The sequence below is a fragment of the Branchiostoma lanceolatum genome, chromosome 19, assembly GCF_035083965.1.
Source record: "Branchiostoma lanceolatum isolate klBraLanc5 chromosome 19, klBraLanc5.hap2, whole genome shotgun sequence".
In the NCBI taxonomy this organism is placed as follows: Eukaryota; Metazoa; Chordata; class Leptocardii; order Amphioxiformes; family Branchiostomatidae; genus Branchiostoma; species Branchiostoma lanceolatum.
Window position 1 is genome coordinate 8,612,423 of NC_089740.1, and position 19,330 is coordinate 8,631,752.

Consider the following 19,330-nt stretch of genomic DNA (forward strand, 5'->3'; position numbering starts at 1 on the left):
ATAAAACATACACAGAAGTAAGCAAGCATGCACGCATGCATACATACACTCATAGATATTATCTTTATTCAAAATCGCATTCATTCATTCATTCATTCATTCATACATACATACATACATACAGGCCAACTGCAACACAGTCGAGTTACCAACGCTGAAGGAGGACACACCGAGTGGCGTATGGTGATGCAGGCTTCTGGAGGTGGCATTCGATGATGACCTTGGCGACCAGGACATTCATACAATCATTCGCACATTCAGTTCAATCCATTAAACTATAGAGATCAAACGGAAACTGGGTTCAAATCGTGCCTTAAGTAGCAGTTGTCGACAAAGCACAAGATCGTCAAGTGTACAGCTGTGCCACTCTGGCATTTGAAACATTATCTCGAAATTTACATGAACACAATATTCCACAATTTTTATTCCACAATGTTTGTACCCTACCTCCGAAAACTAATTCTATAAGTACCTAGCCCTAAAGACCTACAAGAGTGTAAAGTTAACCTAACCTGTCATAAATACTAGCTAAATTGCAACAACTACAGTCTTCATGCATAGAAACCCCATTTTATGAAGAATTAGGAAAACTATTTTGGGTCAGCTCAAAAGGCTTAGGCTTAGGTGTAAGTGCTGAGGGTTAGTCAAAGGAGTTAATGTGAATGTTAGTGTTAGTGTGAGTCTCTACCCAAGCCTTTTAAGCATGGCTAGCTTCAAAGGAGCTGAACAAATTTTAATGGGACTTCTGTACAGAAGACTCGAAGCCATAGTCTAAGCTACTTCAATCTAAGCTAACAAAGTCTAGGCTACCATAGTCTTAACTACTAAAGCCTAAGCTACCTCTGTCTATTGACTTCTATATAATGCCACAAAGAAGAATCACTGCCGGAAGTTCTTCACAGCGCCGTTGCCTCTGTGCCAAGTCCCGAAGATGTCTTCTCCCTCACACGCCGGATCAGAAGTCCCGAAGTTGTCTGGTCACTTCCAGGTCGCCGAGGTCTGCATGTGTCTGGTTAAGGAGCATTTTGGTGCAAAATATCCATTTAAAGGGTTCGTCTTATATCTGGAAGAGAAGCAACAGGTACACAAAGACAAACCTGTGGAGAAAAAGACACAGGTACACATATCTTCATTCTGGAAGAAAAGCAACAGAAACACACAGACAGACAAACCTGTAGAGAAAAAGACACAAGCACGTATTTTCCTTCTGGAAGAAAAGCATCAAAAACACACAGACAGACCTGTTCAGAAAAAGACAAAAGCACACATATCTTCAATCTGAAAGAAAAAGCAACACACGAACAAACCTGGGGAGAAAAGTCAGAAGCACACATATCTTCACTCTGGGAGAAAAGCAACAGAAACACACAGACAGACCTGTGGAGAAAAAGACACAAGCACGTATTTTCCTTCTGGAAGAAAAGCATCAAAAACACACAGAAAGACCTGTTCAGAAAAAGACAAAAGCACACATATCTTCAATCTGAAAGAAAAAGCAACACACGGACAAACCTGGGGAGAAAAGTCAGAAGCACACATATCTTCACTCTGGGAGAAAAGCAACAAAAACACACAGACAGACCTGTGGAGAAAAAGACACAAGCACACATATCTTCACTCTGGACGAAAAGCAACAGAAACACACAGACAGACAAACCTGTGGAGTTAAAGACAAAAGCACACATATCTTCAATCTGAAAGAAAAAGCAACACACAGACAAACCTGGGGAGAAAAGTCAGAAGCACACATATCTTCACTCTGGAAGATAAGCAACAAAAACACAGACAAACTTGTAGAGAAAAAGACACAAGCACACATATCTTCACTCTGGGAGAAAAGCAACAGAAACACACAGACAAACCTGTGGAGAAAAAGACACAAGCACATATTTTCCTTCTGGAAGAAAAGCATCAAAAACACACAGACAGACCTGTGGAGAAAAAGACATAAGCACACATAACTTCAATCTGAAAGAAAAAGCAACACACAGACAAACCTGTGGAGAAAAGTCAGAAGCACACATATCTTCACTCTGGAAGAAAAGCAACAGAAACACACAGACAGACCTGAGGAGAAAAAGAAACAAGCACACATATCTTCACTCTGGAAGAAAAGCAACAGAAGCACACAGACAGAAAAATCTGTGAAGAAAAAGACACAAGCACATATTTTCCTTCTGGAAGAAAAGCAACAGAAACACACAGACAGACCTGTGGAGAAAAAGACACAAGCACACATATCTTTACTCTGGAAGAAAAAGCGACAAAAACACACAGACAGACAGACCCGTGGAGAAAAAGACACAAGCACACATATCTTCACTCTGGAAGAAAAAGCGACAAAAACACACAGACAGACAGACCTGTGGAGAAAAAGACACAAGCACACATATATTTACTCTGGAAGAAAAAGCAACAAAAACACACAGACAGACCTGTGGAGAAAAAGACACAAGCACACATATCTTCACTCTGGAAGAAAAAGCGACAAAAACACACAGACAGACAGACCTGTGGAGAAAGAGACACAAGCACACATATCTTTACTCTGGAAGAAAAAGCAACAAAAACACACAGACAGACCTGTGGAGAAAAAGACACAAGCACACATATCTTTACTCTGGAAGAAAAAGCAACGAAAACACACAGACAGACAGACCTGTGGAGAAAAAGACACAAGCACATCTTCCTTTCTGGAAGAAAAGCAACAGAAACACACAGACAGACAAACCTGTAGAGAAAAAGACACAAGCACATATTTTCCTTCTGGAAGAAAAGCAACAAAAACACACAGACCTGTTGAGAAAAAGACACAAGCACACATATCTTCACACAGACAGACAAACCTGTGGATAAACAGACAAGAACGCATATCTTCATTTTGGAAGGAAAAGCAACAGAAACACACAGACAGACAAACCTGTGAAGAAACAGACAAGAACGCATATCTTCATTTTGGAAGGAAAAGCAACAGAAACACACAGACAGACAAACCTGTAGAGAAAAAGACACAAGCACATATTTTCCTTCTGGAAGAAAAGCAACAAAAACACACAGACAGACAAACCTGTGGAGAAACAGACAAGAACGCATATCTTCATTCTGGAAGGAAAAGCAACAGAAACACACAGACAGACAAACCTGTGGGGAAACAGACAAAACGCATATCTTCATTCTGGAAGGAAAAGCAACAGAAACACACAGACAAACCTGTGGAGAAAAAGACAAAAACACATCTTTATTCTGGAAAAAAGCAACAAAAACATGGCTTGTATCTTAAGTCGGTATCTGCCTTCAAACACAGCTAACATCTTAAGTCGGTATCTGCCTACAAACATAGCTAACATTTTAAGTCGGTATCTGCCTTCAAACTAACATAGCTAACATCTTAAGACGGTATCAAACAGACATAGCTAACATCTTAAGACGGTATCTGCCTTCAAACTAACATAGCTAACATCTTAAGACGGTACCTGCCTTCAAACAGACATAGCTATAACATCTTAAGACGGTACCTGCCTTCAAACAGACATAGCTAACATCTTGAGACGGTATCAAACAGACATAGCTAACATCTTAAGACGGTATCTGCCGTCAAACAGACACAGCTAACATCGACGGTACCTGCCTTCAAACAGACATAGCTATAACATCTTAAGACGGTATCAAACAGACATAGCTAACATCTTAAGACGGTATCTGCCTTCAAACTAACATAGCTAACATCTTAAGACGGTACCTGCCTTCAAACAGACATAGCTATAACATCTTAAGACGGTACCTGCCTTCAAACAGACATAGCTAACATCTTGAGACGGTATCAAACAGACATAGCTAACATCTTAAGACGGTATCAAACAGACATAGCTAACATCTTAAGACGGTATCTGCCTTCAAACTAACATAGCTAACATCTTAAGACGGTACCTGCCTTCAAACAGACATAGCTATAACATCTTAAGACGGTACCTGCCTTCAAACAGACATAGCTAACATCTTGAGACGGTATCAAACAGACATAGCTAACATCTTAAGACGGTATCTGCCGTCAAACAGACACAGCTAACATCGACGGTACCTGCCTTCAAACAGACATAGCTATAACATCTTAAGACGGTACCTGCCTTCAACCAGACATAGCTATAACATCTTAAGACGGTACCTGCCTTCAAACAGACATAGCTATAACAACTTAAGACGGTACCTGCCTTCAAACGGACATAGCTAACATCTTGAGACGGTATCTGCCTTTGGATGTAGCTAACATCTTAAGTCCGTATCTACATTTAAACAAGCATAGCTTACATCTTAAGACGGTATCAAACAGACGAAGCTAACATCTTAAGTCGGTATCTGCATTCAGACGTAGCTAACGGTTTGAGTCGGTATCTGCCTTTAAACAGCTATAGCTAACATCTTAAGCGGTATCTGCCTTCAAACAGACGTAGCTAACATCTTAAGCGGTATCTGCCTTCAAACAGACGTAGCCAACATCTTAAGACGGTATCTACCATTTAAACAAGGAACAACACTTTAAGATGGTATCTGCCTTCACATCCGTTTGAATCGTTGAATCAGTCTGAGGTAATCAGTGCAGGACAATAGTTTGCTGTGCGGCTGTGAATCATAGTGACAAGTGGTTTCGCTCCACCACGGCTACTCCGCACTCGCCGCAAGACTAACAGCCAAAACCCTACATGGCACATTAGTGCCTGAATAACGACCTCACCATAAGGGCCACAGATTAGGCCCCCATCCTCAAGCTAATCACTAAAAGCTAATCCTATGCCGACTGTACGCCACACCCCTGAAAGCACGAGTGAAAGCACCCCCGTACGGCAACCAGGGAGTCGTCCTCATCCCACCATGGACGATCTGCTCAGGTGCCACACGCAAACCGAGAGGGTTCCCTTTCCCCGAGCAGTTTTCAGCGGTCACAATGGTCCAAAACTGCTGCTTCGAAGAGGAATAGGATCCCTGGTCACCCCCTTAGCTCGCATGCTTTAGGTGACCGACAGTGGTGCACAAGCAGACGACAACCGCACGGCGGACGAGCCGAAGCCGCCCAGTGTGACGATCGCCTTCACACGTTCCCACAAGTCACATTGCTGTGCGATCCGCCACTACAGCCCCACCACCTCGACACTCCCCGGTACAGTGAGGCCGTGAGCTACAACTATTTCAATGCATTCATAATTAATACCCTAACGGAGTGTACCAGTGAGGACGTCGTGATGGAAGGCTAACCGCTGAGGCGCCCATTAGGGTGAAGCCGACCCACGTGTGACAAGGGGACCATGCCGCAACCAGCAAATCAGCCCGGTACCGCCTGCCGCGGAGGGCAAGCCCTCCCGACCCGTGGGGTACCATCCACAGACTGCCTGGGTTATTGTGACCACCACTGCCCTCGGCGCGATAAGTCAGGGTTCAACACAAGGTATCACACAAGGACAGACTTTTCATTGACTGGCTGAACGATAATAATGTGGGCTATGAGATCCGGTATCGCCTGCAGATGCTGGGACCCATCAACTTCCACTGCCTTCAAGACGTAGTCTTGGACACCCCGGCGGTTACCCGGAAGGCCTGACCCGAAGTCACCCTGCCTGTGGAACTGTCGCCCGTATTATCGTTCCGATTGCACGTACCACACCAAGCCAGTACTAGAACTCGCTGTCCCGCGGACTCTCACCATCTAACAGGGGTTAAAAGCACAGTATGCTAACAACAGCCTAACCGTCTATCCAGTTTTGGAGCACCACTTATTTCCGGGCGCTCACTGATGGCCAATGCACAGCAAGTTACCGCACCGGTTACCGCTGACTGATTCTTTCTAATTGGGTACCTGCCCAAATCAAATGGAACAACACATCAATGATTTTACTTGGGTACTTGCCCAAACCAGGTGTAACAACACTTTCATGACTTTAATAGGGTACCTGCCCAAACCAAGTGTAACAACACATCTATGACTTTAATTGGGTACCTGCCCAAACAACAACACTTCCATGACCTTAATTGGGTACCTGCCCGACAAGGCTAGGGAGGTAGAGGGAGCCTATCCCCTCAACTCTGGAAGAGATCCAGCCCATCACCATCAATAGAGCACACATTACCTAATACTAATAATAACTTAATTGCAAGTTCATGCCCGAAGGCTAATTGCAGACAAACAAGTACATGGAAATACATAGGAATCGAAAATGTTATCTAGCTAGTCTACTGTGAAAGTTAATAATACTAACTACTGCGTGCACACAGTGCGCCTACACTTACATATACAAATGATCCTCCCTAATGATAACATCAAATTGCCTACCTGTTTGGGTGAGCTAAAACAGACAGAAATGTCAGACCACCCTTCATAGGCTCCCCTAGTACTGGTGCAGCCATACCCCCTCCAACTGGCAGGTACCAACTTAAGATGTTACAGAACCAATGATAATTATAAACCACCTTATAATCACAGTAGGATGATGCAGTGTTTAAACTCACAATCTTTAAACTATATAGAATCGTAAAACTATTGGTTCGGAATTCAAATATAGCTTATATATCAGCATACACTGAAGTTTGCTGTCCAAGTTGGAACGTTGTTGAAATAACCGCAGTCTATAGGTACATGTGAAATCAAATCGAAGTCCACAACATGGATTTTTATTATCAGAACAGCTGAAACATATGTACATACATTGAATAATTCATTCATAAATGCTTCAGGGCACAAAACGTAAACTATAATGTCCATTCACTTTATTTCACATCTTTATTAAGAATTGTTGCATATGACAATTTCGTGGCGAATTCGAATCACTGCGTTGTAAACAAAAATGACTTCACACAAACTTGCAGTTCATCATAGAAGTTTACAGCAGGCCCTCGGCTAGCTAGTGTTGAGTCAAGTGTATGTTGACTTATTTGGCTGCTCTACACAAGGAAGAGCTAAGAAAACTTGTTCTAGACTCATCATTTGTTCCCCGTGTATTTTTTTTGTTTTCAGAAAAATAGTGTTTGAGGTCAAAATAGGTTTGGTTGAAACAAAAACATGGCACAATTCCCTCCAATTTACCTCATGACTCATACAGATCTTACTCCTACAAAAATCTTAAGTTACTACTTTCAATTGTGGTTATAAACCAAGTTAATAAAGTAGAGCATAGCGAGAAGCTAGATAGTACAGAACATAAAATGTCTCTATTACAATCCATAGTCTTTCACAAACATTCAAATCAACTTACTGAGTAGTAAAACCGTAAGGGGGAAGAAAACAGATAAGACCAGGCAAGTAACCAGTGCAGAGATCCAACCTCCTTGGTTATAACACCGGGAACGAACCAGACGGCAAACGTCGCATCGGCAAATGAGAGAAAAATATAAGAGAAAGATAGTGTAGCCTAGAAAATACCTACCTCCGTGGAGGGGGCTCTGAAGACTCATACCTAGATCGTACACCGTATTCGTGTCCGTGCAACGTGCTAGCGATCAAAACCATAGAGACAGTAACCATATTTATTACTGTACATCAACATTGGAACATTTTGGGGCTGTGCTCTCTCGTCATATTATGTGCAAACTACACCACCATGCCTCGGAGCTTTGCTCTGACGTTCCCCTCGCCGACACTATGTATTTAAGCCCCTGTTTGGGAATAAGGGGCCCTGGTGTGTTGCAAGGCTATTCAAAGCCTTTTAAACTAATTTTCACTTCGGGCAAGCAACCCACACCAGCGTCATAGTCCAATTAACAAGGCATATAATTTGGGTGTCCGCTCAGTTCAGACTTCGTCCATGCAGGACTCGGTGGTGTACAATAGTCCAATCTGTTTGCACTTTAGGCCCTTAATAATGGCCTGTTGGGAGGGTCATTGTCCCAATCACACTCATGGTGATAACCCCTGCGTTTGTTGAAATGTACAGCAATAGATATGATCACTCTACTCCATGGCTCTAAACTCTAGCAACGTTGCACGGACAAGAAAACGGCGTACAATTTGAATATGACTCGACAGAACCACCCGCAACGAAGGCAAGTATCTTATAGGACTGCACAATCTTCCGCCTATGATTTTCCCTTCATTTGTCAAGGCAATGTTCACAGTCAGGGTCCATCCCGGTACTGTAACCCAGGAGACCGAATCCCCTGCACTAGTCACGTGACCGACATTTTCTGTTTTCTTTCACCTTACGATTGAACTCCTCAGCAAGTTGATTTGCATGTTTGTGAAAAACACTATACATCATAAAGAAGGCATCGTGTATCCTCTACTTTCTAAATTTTCGTTATACTCTTCTTCGTTTAGCTGATTTTGGAACCACAATCAAAACAGGTAACGGAGGCCTTTAAGTGGATGGCGAAAGGCCTGTAAGTGGTAAATCGAAGAGAAACCAGATTGACATGGAAGTTGCTTTTAGAAAAGCTGTTTTGATCTAACTTTGAATTCTACCACAGAATCTCCATTCAACTAGAACTCTAAGTCCAAAATGTGATTGAATTTGAGAGTATCTTACTTTCAGATATACCACCGCTTTCTCAGAAACTTCATCAGACAAATGAAATGTCTTAGGATTTTTTTACTTTCTTTTAACAATGACTGCTGAGACATATAGATGTATATGTAGATGTGATGCTGTGTTAAAGATCAATGTCAAAGGTCAGCGAATGCGTATTTTGCAATGTTGAGGCCCTGCCTCTGGACCAAGAGGTCAGGGTTCGAATCCCCGCTGTTGTCGCTCATCGTGCAAGGGTTGCAGGCTTCAGGAAGGGATGTTGAAATAATTAACCGCTTCAGCACCAATATGAATATAATAAAAGTATGTACATATAACACATTCATCATGATGAAAGAAGCCGACGCCTTGGTGTGCACACAACTTTTTTTTACAATGGTACGATGCATTAGAATGTGCAACGTATCTCGTAGCCTCTTAAGTGTAAAATAAAAGTCTGCAAAGACAGTTTGTACATGTATATTCTTTATTATCTAGCAATCGTCACATACATTTCTAAAATTTCTTAACTGGTCTTTGTTTTGTCAACACCTACCTACATACCAAATATAAAAAATCTGTTCACAACTTCTTGAGATATGGGTTGAAACGGTACTGCTGCATGAGCGCATTCAAATTATCAAAACCTACTATATAGAAGCTTTAAATCGATAAACATGTCTGCTTTGTACGGAGTTACTGTATATAAGCTCGCACGTCCACGTGTACATTACATAGCTTCACACGAGGTCGCATGCGCAGGGGCCGAGGGAATGTTGTTCTCGGTGCATTGCATGTTAGCATGGGGGTGGTGAGCGGGAGTGGGGTGTGGGGCAGGCGGGAGTGGTGTGGGGAGCAAGCGGGAGTGGGGTGTGGAGCAAGCAGGAGTGGGGTGGGGAAAAGAAGTAGTGATAATAATAAGTTGGGGAAAGATTGTGATGGATAGAAATTAAAGGAATTCGAAATTTAACTGACCTGATTTAGATAATCTGCAAGCAGATGTAAGGATCCGGAGGAAACTAATGACTACAAAAGGTCGATACTAGAGAAGATAACAAAAGATATCGCAACAGGTAGGAACCACTGTCAGTGAGAATGAGCCGGATCCTTACAGCTGCTTGGAGATTAATTTTGTAGTCTGTATGGCATCCAGGGGATCATGCATATGCAGCAGATTCGGAAATCCATCAGTGAGTGGTGGGGAGGGCGAGGGCGCTCACATTCTCATCTATCCGATGGGTTTACTCTGACGACCTGAAGTAAACAACACAACAGGAGTCTCAAAATTCTAGCTTCGGTAAAGGCATCAAATGTCAATAAGGAAAACGCAATAGAGCGCATTAATGTGGCGTCATCTGTAAATTCCGTACCTATAGCTCAAATGTTTCACTGTATTCTGATATTTCAATGTTAACAATATGGCGGACAGTTTTTGTTGCCATGACAATATCGCCACTGAAGTTTGTATGCAAATTAGGATCACGTAACTGGATGCGCTCTATGCACGGCCACAGGCAATAACAGCAGCAATAAGCCGTACAGGTTGCATATTCTAACATGGAAAATTCAACCATTCTATCAGATAGGCAAATAGGCCAATAAAACTGGACTGTGAAAGGCAAGTAGGTTTACAAACCTTTCTACGTCATGGGAACACACAATGAATGGCGCTATTTACGTGTTTACACTCATACATAATTATGCAAATGACCAGGTGCGTATCTCCAACCCACCACTGCGCTCAACATTCCGATTTTAACGTTAAACGTTCGTGATATTAATGAAACAAACTATCAACAGTGGCGCTTTTGCCGACACACTAAGAGGCTTCTCCTGTCTTGATATTTACAGCCTCACCAAGCTCAAACCGTCGTAAAAGAGTCGTCAAAAAAGTCCGTGTTATGACGTATCATACAAGAGAAAAATACACTAGCAGTATACTTCTACAAACTACAACATAGCAAAATAAATAGCCAACCGTGGTCGAAAACGCTCGCTGTCATATACTACACAACAAATGAAGAATGTACACAATATAAATTTTTACTTACTTGTTTGGCTGGAAAATGAAGAATCAGTGTTGTTTGTCCGGGCTTCGCGTTGCAGAGGGAGACAGGTTGTGTGTGTCCAGCTATGACTGCGGCGAAAAATAAGGACGATATCCCATGAATATATGTAACGTTACATCAAATGATACCGTTGAATGTGTGACTACCATAAAACACTTGTTGACCATCAATCCTCAATGCCTCAGCTTAAAATGTCTGCTGTAAAACTTCCAGTACAGTTTCTCCGCCCTAGTTTTTACCAATTTCCAAAACGTCGCTTTATTTTCACAAGCTTAAGCCTTTTGGCACCTTTGTTATGTCCAGTTTTAACTATACGGTAAAAACACACAAGACACGAGTTGCCGACCACACTGTATTTCTTTGCTGATAAATCTTAACGCTTTTCGTCGAAAACACCAAGAAAATTTTTCTACAAGCTTACCTGTATGGTTCTGCGTCACCAGTTTGAATCCAAAGCCATCCGACCGCCCTTCCAAGCTCTTCCGCAAGCTTTCCCGGCCATTCTCGCCCATGGTATTCCAGAAGCCCTTCTCCGCAATTTTTGTGGACAAATCTCCGCGAAAATGTGAGAAAATTGCAAGTTTTGTGTGTCGAAAGTTGGAACTTTTGGACACGTCGTGCACACGGACCACGCTACAGCAGGAATGCAACACCTGGTGAACCTGACGTCATCGCGGCGGGAAATTTGAATATCACGTGAGGTAATTAAGGCAAGGGGCGTCTCTGATCGGCCACGAAGATATAATTGATTAAAGACATGCTGACGAAGTCTTCACATCAAAATCCTTTTCTGATTATTCGTGACCTTTTAACCTTATCAACTCAAAGTAAGAAAATCAAGTGTAACACTGATAAATAAAAAAAGAAACCCTGCCTAAGGCTTGCTTTACACAAGCATTTCTAACCTCGGGTTTGGAGTGCGCTCCGAATACTCTGAGCATAGAGCATAGTGTCAGTAGTTAAGACTAGAGTAGTCAAATGTTATATTGTTCATCATTTTCTGTCCGTCCACTCCGTGTTACGTGAACACGTACACCCCCCCCCCCGGCGAGGACACGGTAAAGCATGTGACTGACGTCATCTACTCTTAGAGATTACAGTAAGAGCATCCATACTCTAGATATGAGTTTTCACCCCCCAATTCTCTTTCTGAACCGTTTGTGTAAAATTTAGGTTTTGACCAGTTTCTAAGTCCAACCCAATCTACGGCATATTCAGGCTATCAAAATATATATTTTCTAGTCAGTTACCAAGTTGCAAGTAGAGTTAGATATTGCATAATCAAAAGAAGCCAGTGACATAAATACTATCTACACGTGGTATGGATGCAGTCTTATGAATGGGTACGTACCGGTTGTGCGCTGCAGTACTAATTCCCATGTATTCAAACAATAGTAGACTTTGTGAAGGCTAATGCCCTCGGCCTCCAACGAAACAAGTTTAAATGCCACTATCTTAAAGGGTAGGGCAACACATCCATTGTATGGACTTTTTTAAAGCTTCTTTCTAGGATCTTCACAACAAAGTAAATGTATTTAAGTTGAAGTTACTGATCGCGGTGATTTAAGTTCGCGGAACGTACAAAATGGAGAGTTCGCGGTGGTTTCAAGTTCGCTATTGAAACAACGCGGTAGACGGGCAGTAGACAGACTGAACATTTTCGCAGTGGTTTTACGTTCGCGGTAAAGATATCACCACGAAAACCACGAACGTAAAACCACCGAATTCACATGCATTTTCATTTGTTTACCTAGGAATCTGACGGACCCCAGTGTTCTTAGAGATTTAATGCATGTCCGTTTTCTGGACCTGTCCGGACTGACGGACCTATATCTTTCGTCAGTGGTAGAATCTACAGAATAACAAAGTCACTTTCATATTTCCTAGGGATCTGACGGACATCAGTGTCCTGGATGACATGGTGCATGTCCGTTTTCTGGACCTGTCCGGACTGACGGACCTATATCTTTCGTCAGTGGCAAAATTTACAGAATAACAAAGTCACTTTCATATTTCCTATAGGGATCTGACGGACATCAGTGTCCTGAGTGACGTGGTGCATGTCCGTTTCCTGGACCTGTCCGGGAACCGTCTGATGGACTTTTATCTTACGTCAGTGGCAGAATTTACAGAATAACAAAGTCACTTTCATATTTCCTAGGGATCTGACGGACATCAGTGTCCTGAGTGACATGGTGCATGTCCGTTTCCTGGACCTGTCCGGGAACCGTCTGACGGACCTGTCTCCGCTGAACAGCATGAACCACCTACTCTGGCTCAAGGCGGACAGAAACCCGCTCACTAAAATCAATATGGACGAGAGGCTTTTTCTACAGGTTCGTTGGATAAACGCTTGCTTTTCAAGATGTCTAGCTCTTTTGTATTCAATTTTGAAGTAGGCCACGGCCGTTATTTTCCCCTATCTATATGTATGAAGACCCTAAAAGTAGTAATTTTTACCAAAATTGCACTAAACGTTTCACCGTTGATAGTTATTGCTTGACTTTCTGTCAATTAGCCGCCTCATAAATGCAGTGATGTAGGCCATGACCGTTATTTATCCGTACCTATGAATGAAGACCCTAAGAGGTCAATTCAAGTCAAAATTGCACTAAACGTTTCACCGTTGATAGTTATTGCTTGGCTTTCCGTCAATTAGCCGCCACATAAATGCTGCGATTTTTATCATTCCCGGTAGGTGGCGTCTTTTGCGTACAATCAGATCAATACCTTGGAGGGCTTGAGCCATCCTCAGCTCAGAATCCTGAACGTGACGGGAAACCGTCTGCAGAGGATCTCCGGGCTGGACCCGAGTAAGCTCCGGGCGCTGACCACGCTAGAGCTTCGGGGCAATGGGCTGGAGAGCACCGAGGGACTGTGCCTACCCTCCCTGAGGGAACTCTACCTGGTCGGTTTACCGTACTGAGCTCGTAATACTTGTTTAATACCTCCTTGAAAATGGAGGTATTGTTTTCGGGCCCATGTTTTGCTTGCGCACTCTGGTTTGTTGTTTGCATTGGTGTGTGTCTGTAGTTATTTGGATATAGTAGAGTGGTCGCCCTAGAGGAAGATGGGAAGACCAGATCTTCAACACGCTCCAGGGGCTGGGAGTCAACAGCAACAACTGGAGGGTCTATGCCGAGAGCAGACCAGCCTGGCGAGCCCTATTGATGTCTGCAACCGCCATAAATCAGACACTGATGCCTGCGAATGATTGATTGATTGTAGTTATTTGGATATAGTAGAGTGACAGGATGTGAGACCGAAAATGGTGTAACGGGAGGTTGGTAAGATGGAAAAGTTGGTCCGTCCCGGGTCCTAAGTTGCAAAATTCATAGACAGAAATTCACCGTAATGAATGAAACAAGACGTTCATGAAAAGACTTTGAGGTATTTGACCTTCGATTTCTTGTTCAAGTAAGTTGTAGAGTTGCAGCTGTAGAGAATTTGTGCGTGCTCCTGATCTAGTGTTTTGAACCGTCTACAGACTTTTACATACAGCATGTGACTAGTAAACGATGATCAATTCTTTTTGGGAGGATGTTTTTTCACTTTGACTTTTCCTTATTTGTTTACTTGTTTTGTCTTTTGTTTGTTTAAAAGAGACCAAACTGTTCTTTTCTGAAGCTTGCTTCCTCATGTTGATCACGTGACAGGCGGCGAACAAGCTTGAGAAGATTGAGGGTCTCCGGAAGATGCCAAATCTGAAGTTGCTTCACCTCCGTGATAACGTCATTTCCTCTTTGACCGGGTTCACTTCCGGTATGAAGACTCTACAGTATCTCAACCTCCGGGGGAATCAGATAATGACAGTTAAAGAGGTTTGTTTGTTTTTTACTCCGGGAAGGAGGAATACCTCCTTCTGGGAGTATTGGGAATGCATTTGTTTGCGCGTTCGCAGCTATAACTCACGATCCCGTTGTCGCATTGGTGTGTAACTTGTTTGTTTTTTTTGTTTGTTTTTTAAAATGCATTTTCCCATCTATTTCTTTTTCATAATGAATAGTGAACCTTTTCTTGTTACACACATATATTTACAATGCAGGAGGCAGCTTTTAAAGAAAATAATTGACGCCTTTATCTTTGATACAACGTCCCAAAATATTTCAACAATTGAAGCATCAATATTTATAGATATGTTCCGGTAGATCATGAAAGATGAATTTAGCACTAAACTCGTTTATAAAACTTTCTAGTTACCTTCTCCAAGAAGGTAATGTTTTCTGTGCAGTTTGCAGGTGTGCATTTGTGGACATCGACAGCATAATTCAAGAAGCTATGGATGGATAATTATGATGTCTAGTTGGCGGGTAGGGGTTGGGAAAACAAAGGTCAAGTTCGATAATGAGCCTTATAGCGACTTTCTACGGCACTGCAATGGGCCATCCGGTTTTGACATCTCATTTATCATATCTATCTGTCAATGTCATGACTTTTCTTCAATGGTGTTGCGCCTCCTATCAATAGGTGGACAAACTGCACCACCTGCACAGTCTCCGAACCCTGTCCCTGGCGGGGAACCCTCTTGCCGAGGAAGAGGCCGAGCATTACGTGCTGGACGCCCTCTCCTACGTCCCGAGTCTGATCCGGGTAGACAAACACCCTGTCTCGGAGGAGGACCGCAGCGAGGCCGAGGCCTTGGCGGAGCTGCGCCGCCGGGAGTTGTCGAGCTCAGATTCGCTCGCTCACTTGCCGCACGAACAAATGTTTTCCTCTGCCAGCTCCGAATTCAGCTCAGATATGATATGATATAGACGTGTCAAAACATCTAATAAACTGTTTAAATGTATCAGTTACTCAACTGCAAGAAACCGAGGAAAATGCTGTATAGTGTTGTGCAGAGAAGTATTGCCTTACGTATTTCTATGTACTTTAAATTCCCCGTTAACAATTAATGTCATAGAAATAAATGTAACGTTACACAAGAAAACGGAAAGGCTGTGGTAATAATTATAATATTAGTGTTAAGGTTTACATAGTATCAAAAATGATGATTTAATGAGCTAACATTCCTATCCTAAACTACGCCCCCCCCCCCAAAGACACCCTCATTAAATCAGGACCCCTATCGCTCCACGTTACCTCGCTCGCGAAGGGGGGTGACGTGGAGCGATAGGGGTCCTGATTTAATGAGGGTGCCCAAAGACAGCTATGTGGCAAAAATATTATCATTTTTCCTACTAGGCAAGCGAATATCAGTGTTGCGCTAAAAAAGGTACTCAGGCAAAAATATCAGTGTAATATCAGTTAGTTACCTGCATGTACCCACAGATAGATGTTTGGTCAACGTTGACGTCGCGTTGCTAACAGTTTCTCTTTGGACTAAACTAAATGCGTCCTTAGAGCACATGTACATGGGGTACGTATATCATTACATGACCTTTTATGTGTACGCGTACGTGTACGTTCAAATGACGCACTTTTACGAAATCGCTACAAACTAGTTGCTAGGTTTCATGCTTAATGGCGTTCCTTCTAATAGCTATTTGGTTACACAAGTCGCTTTGTTTTAAAATCTGGCGCATGTAACCTTCAGTAACGTATTGGTTGGTTGTGACATTAGGCTAATTGGACAGGGGGGAATGAACATATATGAATCATATATGATATATGATATGGTTTCTTACGTTCTATGCTACTGGCGTCAGTTACATGTAATGCTATTTCACAATCCACTTTTTTCCTGGCAGTTTTAGCTACTTTCTAAGGTTATAATTGGGCCCTGCGAGAAAACATTTCCTTTGCAATAAAGGCCCAAAAATTGGAGAGATTGCTCATTGTAATTATTATCAGTCGCTCAGTAATTTTGTACTGGATATCATTTCGTACATGCTGTTTTTCGTAGTGTAACGTTATATATGGGAAATCAATCTTTTGAATATCTGGTTATAAAAAAAGATCCCGTACGAGCATCTCCACACACACACACACACACACACACACACACACACACACACACACACACACACACACACACACACACACACACACTCGCGCACACGTGCGCAACGTGCACACACGTGCACACACATACACACACACATACATACACACAAACATACTCGTACAAACACACAAACTCACACACATAAGGTGGTTCCATGACTCATTCTCTCCCCTTACGCTAGTGTCCATTCATGTTGTGTAGCCAGCTACCCAACAACGCCTCCAAATATAGTTCAAAGAACCCAGATAGATTATCCACCTTGTGTAGGAGGAATCGCCCAGTCCAATCCAATCATATTTCCTGCCGCCGGTAAGGAAATACTTCGAAATGTGATTTCAGCCCCTGACGTGTGTAACTGTAGGCGTCTCTTCCGGTGTCTTCCCGTGATGCGCAGGACATATTTTTTCTTATATTGGACGCAGTTGAGGTTCCTCAACAAGACACGTCTGGAACTGTTTCCCCGTGTGTCAGTCACGTATATCTTTCTCGTAACTCTGCGTAATCCCAAACATGGGCGTTGCGATGAAGTCGTTCTTAGTGATTCTAGCGGCCTGTGTGTTGGTTTATAGTGAAGTGCATTCTTTAAAGTCCCTCCCCAAAACCATAAGAAGTCGTCTGCAAGGGAAGCGGCCTTTGTCTAACGGTGAAATGCAGGCGCACATTCGGCAGCTGGTACCGTTCAGTCGGTATGGTCGTAGCGAACTGTTCGATCCAGTACTATCCAGTCGGTTTGGTCGTAGGGTGCCCTCCGAGGCGGCACCCTACAGTCGGTATGGTCGTGGTGGGTCCTCCGAGGCGGTACCATCCAGTCGGTACGGTCGTGATGAGCTGTCAGATACTGTACCCTACAGTCAGGTTGGTCGTAGCGTGCCCTCCGAGGCGGTACCACCCAGTCAGTACGGTCGTAGCAAGCTTTCAGATCCGGTACCCTACAGTCGATATGGTCGAGGTGGTAACCTAGAGTCCGACGCTGTGCCCTACAGTCGCTACGGTCGTGATGAGCTGTCCAAAGCTGTACCCTACAGTCGGTACGGTCGTGGTGAGCCGTACAATACTGTACCCTACAGCCGGTTTGGTCGTGCCAGGCCCTCCGAGGCGGTACCGTACAGTCGGTACGGTCGCGACGAGGTTTCCGAAGCGGTACCCTACAGCCGGTACGGTCGTAGCGAGCTGCCAGAAGCGGTGTCCTACAGTCGGTTCGGTCGTGGTGGAAGGTCCGATTCGGTACCCTACAGTCGGTATGGCCGCGGTGAACTGTCTGAATGGGTACCCTACAGTCGGTATGGTCGTGGTGGGCTCTCTGAGGCGGTACCATCCAGTCGGTACGGTCGCCATGAGCTGTCCGATACTGTACCCTACAGCCGGTACGGTCGTGATGAGTTGTCAAGCAAGCTGTCCAATCCGGTACCCTACAGTCAGTATGGCCGTAGCGGTACCATGGAGTCCGAGGCCTCACCTAACAGTCGTACAGAGCCTTCGAAACCAACCCTTGTCGACAAGTCTCAACTTATCATGTCGGTTCTCCGCGGGCCCACCAACAAAGGCAATAGGGTAAGTTTATCTATCATCTTATTTGTCGCATTTGTTTTTGTTTGTGGTATACAAGATGCCTAGGATCTCTCTCTACCATGCATATACATGCATATATGCAAGTCCTTAGCCCGGGACCTCAACCCCCCCCCCCCCTACTTTGCCCCTGAAGGGGTTATTGGGGGGTAGCGTAATGTAGATGTAGATATCGTCCTTCGGAAAATGAAAATTAAGCTTTCTTCTATGTATTTTTGTTGTTGTCGTAAAATGCATTTTCTTCTTGTACATGTATATGGTATAGTACTAGATGACTAAGTTACTAAGACCTAGAAAATGAAAATTAGTTTTACCCTTATATATTCGTGTCGTTGTATACGTATGTATAAAACGCATTTTCTTCTATCTTTGCTAGGTCATTAGTAAAGGAAGCTTTGCAATAAGCAAATAAGCAATAGGTATGAATTGTAGTTAGTTAGTCATGAATTGTTTTGTGATTTTGTTATCTGGAATCAAGAGTTTGCCATCGGCCTTCACAGGTGAGCTATACGGCACCAGGGCCGACATGACCCCGAGAAGATTTTCCCTCAGCCCCCTGAAAATGATGGCCCTGGTGCTGAAACGCTCTCCGGTGTAAGCCACGGCAAAGACCGGATTTCAGGCTAGTGGTCCTAGACACGGTTTTACGATCTGAATCTAGGGCATTCCAAACCCTTTCAAGGAAAACCAGGGAAACTGTTATAAGAATAGCACGACGGCACGATACTCTATAGAACACTCATTATGGACTCGAAACAAAGTTACCGCCTATCACAGATCCCATCAAGAGATGACTTACTTTATAGATTGGTAGAAATTGGAGGTCTCATTTAGGAAATAGAACATGTACTAATGGACAATTATCCAGGCATGGGGAAAATTAGGAAAATTAGCTGACGTGATCAGATTTATTGAAATACGAACAAAACCAGGACCACTAGAACTAACAGGATTATCCTACTATCGATGTCTGAATGTTTCAAAGTTAACTGCTGTATAGTTACCATGCTGTTGATATATACCGGATGATTTTTGTTGTCGTGTCTGTTACTTGTTCATAAGTTGATAAAAGCCCTGCTAAAGCTAAAGCGTCTGAATTGAGGTGAAGTATGATGATTTTTCGTCAGCAAGTAGTGCAATCCGCCCTCGGAACAGCTCGCATTTCCAGCCAAGCGCACCGGGTTACTATTTTCGATAAGTGTGTTGGGTTCTTTTACATATGCAGACGTTTGATGCTTGAGGCTTACACATGAAGCTCCTTC

General features: G+C 43.3%; 1 protein-coding gene and 1 long non-coding RNA gene across 10 annotated transcripts in view; one reads left to right on the forward strand and one right to left on the reverse strand.

Moving 5' to 3' along the window:
• The window catches only part of LOC136425051 (leucine-rich repeat-containing protein 23-like), a 28,683-nt gene extending 13,092 nt beyond the window's left edge, over positions 1-15,591 (forward strand). The window contains exons 2-5 of the mRNA XM_066413802.1: positions 12,717-12,891; positions 13,254-13,463; positions 14,212-14,376; positions 15,023-15,591. Of these exons, the coding sequence (XP_066269899.1) occupies positions 12,717-12,891; positions 13,254-13,463; positions 14,212-14,376; positions 15,023-15,304 (832 nt within the window). The 3' untranslated portion in view covers positions 15,305-15,591. The remainder of the gene's footprint in view (positions 1-12,716; positions 12,892-13,253; positions 13,464-14,211; positions 14,377-15,022) is intronic.
• Positions 930-11,324, reverse strand: LOC136425069 (uncharacterized). Of its 9 annotated transcripts, none has more exons than XR_010753971.1 (7): positions 10,977-11,324; positions 10,538-10,623; positions 4,079-9,740; positions 2,843-4,042; positions 2,728-2,796; positions 1,654-2,583; positions 930-1,582 (listed from the first exon to the last, which is right to left on the reverse strand). It is a non-coding gene; the product is annotated as an uncharacterized lncRNA (long non-coding RNA). The 9 variants fall into 9 exon arrangements; XR_010753968.1 differs by having other exon boundaries at positions 2,843-3,781; positions 3,928-9,740; XR_010753967.1 differs by having other exon boundaries at positions 2,843-3,624; positions 3,740-9,740.
• Positions 15,592-19,330: the final 3,739 nt, after the last annotated feature.